We start from the raw sequence: 5,848 nt of genomic DNA on the forward strand, positions 1-5,848 counted from the left end.
GTGTTTGAAGTTGCTTGTGGAAGTTGTTGGAAATTTTGTGGCACGTGCAAAGGTTGTGAGTGGTTTTTCATTTCTATTTTGACTGAAGTTTGTGTTATTTCTACTGTGTTGTTGTGAGCTGAACTGTTGTTGAATAGTTGGAAATTTGACTCGTGAATTGAGAATTATAGAAATTGTGCTTTTATATACGTTAGTTGGTAATTGAAGTAAATAAGCATTGAAATGGCAGATATTGAAAAGTTAAAAGTTAAAAGAGCAGCTATTAGAATGACGACAACTAAACTAATTAAAAAAATAGATGACTTTTTGGTGAAGATTGAAACTTGCAGCGAGGATAATGATACTAAGTCGAGTATTTTGAAAGAGTTTCATGAGCAATTACTTGAGAAAGAAAAAAGTCTGAAATTTGTGAATTTGGATATTGAAGCGTATTTACCGCTAGATGAAATTGAAAAGGATTGTACTACTTCCGAAGAATATTCGGAAAATATAGTACTTTGGGAGCAACGAATAAAAAATAAAATAGAACTTTTAGAGACTAAAACTAACAATTCCAGTTCAGTTAATTCCTCAGAATTAAATGTTCAGAATGTTAGGACTGTAAAATTGCCTCGATTAAACATTAAAACTTACTATGGGGATCCAGTGGGATATTTGGAGTTTATGAATCAGTTTAATAATGCAATTGATAAAAATACAAATTTAAGCAAAATTGACAAGTTTAATTATTTAAAGACATTTTTGGGAGGTGCTGCAGCAAATTGCATTAAAGGTTTTACTTTATCAGAAGAAAATTACGATTCGGCTATTGAATTATTAAAAAAGCGTTTTGGTAATACACATACTTTGATTCAGTTACACATGAATAATTTATTGAAAATTCCTGCTGTGTATAATTCAAGGGATTTAAATAGGTTGCGAAATTTTTTTGAGAAAGTGGAAGTTCAAATTAGGAATTTGAAAAGTTTAGGCATCGAAATAGATTCATACTGTAATTTGTTAACACCAATCATACTTGATCGTGTTCCTAGAGATCTTGTTTTGGAATTCAATAGAAAATATTCGGAAGGGTATAAATTTCAGGACGTTCTTACTTTCTTAGAAAGTGAAATTCAATCGCGTGAACGTGCATTACTTGTGCAATTAAAGTCGGAATCGTTTAAATCTGGTTCAGAAAATTCGGATAAGAATGATTGTAAAAATGGGTCAAGTAACAGTAAGAGTTATAAAAACTATGCTGCAACAGCAAACTATGTGGCTAGTACAAAAAAGCATTGTGTATTTTGTAATAGTCCAGATCATGAGTTTTGTGAGTATAAAACTATCGAAGATCGTAGAAATAAGGTAAAAAATGAAAACCGTTGCTTTAAATGTTTTTCGAAAAATCATTACAGTCGCATGTGCAGGTTAAAAGTTGAATGCAAATTTTGTAAAAGTAAATTTCACAGTTACGTTTTATGTGAAAATGCTAAGAATAAACCTTTAAGTAATGACAAAGTTAATGAACAAAATAACTCTGTTGTGACGCAATGTAATTCGTCGGCTTTAAAATCAAATATTTTATTGCTTACATGTTCAGTTATTGCAAGTGCAGGTAAAGATTCAAATTCTGTAGAAATTGCTCGAGTACTTTTAGATAACGGTTCTGAAAGATCTTGGATTACAAAATCTTTAGCAAGTCGTTTAAAATTAAATATAGTTAGAAGGGAAAGGCTTTCAGTTTATTCTTTCGGTTCGGTAAAAACATCGGAAAGAATTTATGAGGTTGCAAAACTTAAACTATCAAATAGAAATAATTCTGAATCATCAATTGAAATTGAAGTTTTAGTAATGCAAACAATAACTTCAGCATCCTTAGCAGTACCTAATGTCAACGTTCAAAATGCATTGCAACAGAAAGGCTTGTTCCTTGCAGATATGTGTAATAGTGAAAATGAAATTGAAGTTTTAATTGGAGGGGATGTGTTTTGGGGTATAATTTGCGATTCAAAAGTGTTCAAAATCAATGAAACATTAAGTTGCGTATCAACGATGTTTGGGTTAGCTATTCAGGGGGTCCAACAAAATTGCAATTCAAGCTTCGTAGGAGTTTTGGCTACGGATTGCGTAATTGCAAAGGATGTTCAGGTTCTTTGGGATCTTGATGTTTTAGGTATCACAGATAAGGAAGAATTAACTTTAACAGATAAGCGTATAATAGATAGATTTCAATCAAATTTAAAATTCATTCAGGGTAGATATGAAACACGATTGCTATGGAAATTTTCCCCGATTGAGTTAGGGAATAACTTTTGTAATGCAAAGAAAAGATTTGATGAATTGCAAATAATTCTTCGGAAGGATGAATGGTTGGCTAAAGAATATAATAAAATTATTGAGGAACAAGAACGGCTAGGTATAGTTCAGGAATGTATTAGAACTGAAAACGAATACTTTATGCCACATCGTCCTGTTGTTAGGATTGATAAGGATACGACTAAAGTGAGACTCGTTTTTAATTGTAGTTCAAAATTAAAGCAAAATATTTCGTTAAATGATGCGTTAGAATGTGGTCCAAATTTAAACGCTAACATTCTTGATATTATGTTAAACTTTAGGAAGTTTAAAATTGCATTCAATGCAGACATTGAAAAGGCTTTCCTTATGATTAGTATTGCAAAAAATGATCGTAACTATTTGAAATTTATTTGGACTTCAAATAACTCTGAGGGATATAAAATTATGCAAATGAATCGATTACCATTCGGTTGTACAATGTCAAATTTTGTTCTCAGTGCTACAATTAAAACTCACATAAAAAATATGAAGATAATAGACGTACAACTGTTGAAATGTTGAAAAGTTCATTGTACGTCGATGATTTGTATTTTGGAGCTGAAAGCGTGGAAAAAGCATTTCAGTTGTCATCTGATGCAGTATCAGTTTTGAAAGATGGGGGTTTCAACTTAAGAAAGCTCAGATCTAATTCAGTTGAATTGGAATCTTTATGGGTTGACCAGGGTCTGAGTACTAGTGAGTGCTTGGAAAGTTGTCAGTTAAAGGTGTTGGGGTTGAATTGGAATACTAAGGAGGACAGTTTGTCATTAGATGTAAAATCTTTGTTGAGTAATTTATCTTCGTTGAAAAATACTAAGCGTTGTGTGCTGCAGACAGCCGCAATGATATTTGATCCAATGGGTTTTTTATCTCCCTTTGTTGTAAGAATTAGATGTTTAATGCAAGATATTTGGAAAATAGGTGCAGATTGGGATGATGAATTGCCAGAGAATTTGACTTTGAAGTGGAGGAAGTGGTATGGGGAGATTAAAGATTTAGATTTAATAACGGTAGAAAGATATTTCTTTTTAAATGTGAGTGACCTTAGGGATTCTGTTGAAATACACATATTTTCGGACGCGTCATTAGTGGCTTATGGTGCGGTTGCATACTTTAGGTATAGTAATAAGAAGGGTGAAGTTTCGACGTCCTTTATAATGTCAAAAGTCAGAGTGGCACCGTTGAAAAAGTTAACGCTTCCGAGACTGGAATTGTTAGGAGTGTTAGTGGCTGCAAAATTGTGTAAATATTTGTCTGGTTTATTTAATAATTCGTCTGATAGAGTAATATTATGGACGGATTCAGAAATCTGTTTGTGTTGGATTAGAGGTTCATATAGGGAGTGGAAACAATTTGTTGCAAATCGTATTTGTCTTATTCAAGATATGACTTCGCCTAGTGTGTGAAAATTTTGTCCAGGTTTAATGAATCCAGCAGATAAACTGACAAGAGGTGAATCATTGAGTTTGTCGAAAAATGACAGCGTGTGGTGGCGCGGACCAAAGTGGTTGGCTAGTCCTAGTGATGAGTGGCCGTTGCAGAAACAATACTGTACGAATGACGCGGCGAAAGTTGAACTTTTGAAAGTTAGTGTTAACACGGTTGTTTCATTGTACAGTCCTGTATTAAAAGTTAACGACTTTAGTAATTTCAAAAAATTACTGAGAGTGACTGCATGGGTGTTGAGATTTATTTCGAAGTCCAGAAAATTGTCAATTGAAAAGGGTCCACTGAGTGCTATAGAATTACAAGAAGCTGAAGAGATGTGGATAAAAACTGTGCAGTGGGAAGTGTTCCGCGAGGAAATTCAAAGGCTTCAAAAGAATCGGCAGATTAGTAAATCTTCTAAGATTTATTCCTTATCTCCATATCTGGACGAGACTGGTGTTCTTAGGGTAAGAGGACGTCTAAAGGAGGCTCCATTGACTGAAAATGAAAAACATCCAGTTTTACTTCCGAAATCGAAATTTGCGGAATTGGTGATTTTTCATGAACATCTTCGTGTCTTTCATTCGGGTGTATCATCAACTTTAGCTCAAGTGCGTAAGAAATTCTGGATACCGAAAGGAAGACAGACTGTGAAAAGAGTTATTTCTACTTGTTTAATCTGCAAAAAATATTCGTTAAAACCAGCTAAGCAGTTAACTGGTCAATTACCCTTGGAAGTATTGCTGAAAGTCCACCGTTTACTAATGTGGGAACTGACTTTAGTGGTGCAATAACTGTTAAATCTAAATTAACCAGTTGTGAGAAAGTGTACATTGTATTATTTGCATGTGCCGTAACTAGAGCGGTTCATATTGAAGTGGTGCAAGATATGTCCGTAAAAAGTTTTATATTCGCTTTGAGACGTTTCCTAGCAAGAAGAGGAAATACAAAAATAATATTTTCTGATAATGCAAAGACTTTCTGTTCATCTTGTGAAATACTGAAATCTTTTCGTAAAATAATAAAGCATCCAGAGCTGCAGAATTTTGTAGCGTCGGAAAACATCATTTGGAAATTTATTCCAGAACGTTCTCCATGGTGGGGAGGTTTCTGGGAACGATTGATGAAAAGTATTAAAGACCCGCTGAGAAAAATACTCGGTAGAGCTCTGTTGACATTAGAAGAGCTTGCTACCATCCTTACAGAAATTGAGTTTATTTTGAATAATAGACCAATTACCTATGAGTTCAATGATTTAAATGAACCAATTGCATTAACACCTTCATGTTTTTTATTTCCAGGAAAGGACAAGATTAACTTTCCAAATTATTTCCTTGAGGTATTTGACAAAAGCTCTAACCAAAAGACTTTACAGAAACGTAAATTGTTCCAGACTCGTTTAATCAAGCAAATTTGGTCTCAATGGAAAGAACAGTATTTATTGCAATTGAGAAGTGCTCATAATTTTTTAGTTCCTCACTCCCAACAGAACTTAAAAATTGGAGATGTAGTGCTTGTTGAAGGACCTTTGAAAAATAAGTTACTGTGGGACATGGGTGTGATCGATAAAGTTCTCATAGGAAGAGATGGCAATGTACGTGCATGCATAGTCCGCACGTCTAAAGGTTGCTTAAGAAGAGCAATTCAACTACTCTATCCATTCGAAGTGACTGTTTTGTAATGAAATGTATTGTTTATTGAATGTTTAAATTAGTTTAATTTCAGACTGAAGTATGTTGATTGTTAATTCAAGTGATGATTGAAATGTCTAATTTAGTTTAAATTGATAGATCTGTTTAATTTATATTAAGTTTTAGTGTACTCATTAAAGAGTACAGGTGGGGAGTATGTGGAAAAACTTTTATGTTTTTTAAAATGGCAACAGTATTAGCCAAGCAGTTTGGTGTATATATACTCAGTGAATTCATGTTCAAGGGCTTATGTTGCTTCTGTTAGTTATGTTATGATTTTAATTTATGTTCGTGCATTTAGTTCATAATTTTTCTTCAATAAAATGTTTTAAGTTAATTGGTTTCATGTATCTGTTATAACCGCGTGGCAGAAGAGAGTTAGAAGTTGTTTCGCGACACCAAGAGCTTGACTC

The 5,848-nt window shown here is 33.5% G+C and overlaps 4 protein-coding genes across 4 annotated transcripts; all 4 read left to right on the plus strand.

Annotated features, from left to right (window-relative positions):
• The first annotated feature begins 222 nt into the window (after positions 1-222).
• Positions 223-2,606, plus strand: LOC129216628 (uncharacterized). The gene is made up of 4 exons (XM_054850845.1): positions 223-645; positions 736-1,344; positions 1,474-2,481; positions 2,598-2,606. Exons 1-4 carry the CDS (start codon positions 223-225, stop codon positions 2,604-2,606), a joined length of 2,049 nt encoding a protein of 682 aa, XP_054706820.1.
• Positions 2,607-2,831: 225 nt separating this feature from the next.
• LOC129216629 (uncharacterized) lies at positions 2,832-3,722 on the plus strand. The gene has a single exon (XM_054850846.1). The coding sequence runs from the start codon at positions 2,832-2,834 to the stop codon at positions 3,720-3,722; it is 891 nt and encodes a 296-aa protein (XP_054706821.1).
• Positions 3,723-3,740: 18 nt separating this feature from the next.
• Positions 3,741-4,538, plus strand: LOC129216630 (uncharacterized). Its single transcript, XM_054850847.1, has one exon. The coding sequence runs from the start codon at positions 3,741-3,743 to the stop codon at positions 4,536-4,538; it is 798 nt and encodes a 265-aa protein (XP_054706822.1).
• A 95-nt stretch (positions 4,539-4,633) lies between these two features.
• Positions 4,634-5,425, plus strand: LOC129216631 (uncharacterized). Its single transcript, XM_054850848.1, has one exon. The coding sequence runs from the start codon at positions 4,634-4,636 to the stop codon at positions 5,423-5,425; it is 792 nt and encodes a 263-aa protein (XP_054706823.1).
• The last annotated feature ends 423 nt before the right edge of the window (positions 5,426-5,848 follow it).

Source organism: Uloborus diversus, chromosome 2 (assembly GCF_026930045.1).
Source record: "Uloborus diversus isolate 005 chromosome 2, Udiv.v.3.1, whole genome shotgun sequence".
NCBI lineage: Eukaryota > Metazoa > Arthropoda > Arachnida > Araneae > Uloboridae > Uloborus > Uloborus diversus.

Bases quoted from the DNA above. Each gene is read 5' to 3' on its own strand.
- LOC129216630 (XM_054850847.1), top strand. From the start codon at position 3,741: ATGAATCCAGCAGATAAACTGACAAGAGGTGAATCATTGAGTTTGTCG.
- LOC129216631 (XM_054850848.1), top strand. From the start codon at position 4,634: ATGTCCGTAAAAAGTTTTATATTCGCTTTGAGACGTTTCCTAGCAAGA.
- LOC129216628 (XM_054850845.1), top strand. From the start codon at position 223: ATGGCAGATATTGAAAAGTTAAAAGTTAAAAGAGCAGCTATTAGAATG. The intron at 646-735 runs GTGGGATATTTG...AATTATTTAAAG, and splicing joins AAACTTACTATGGGGATCCA to ACATTTTTGGGAGGTGCTGC. The intron at 1,345-1,473 runs GTAAAAAATGAA...GAAAATGCTAAG, and splicing joins TCGAAGATCGTAGAAATAAG to AATAAACCTTTAAGTAATGA.
- LOC129216629 (XM_054850846.1), top strand. From the start codon at position 2,832: ATGTTGAAAAGTTCATTGTACGTCGATGATTTGTATTTTGGAGCTGAA.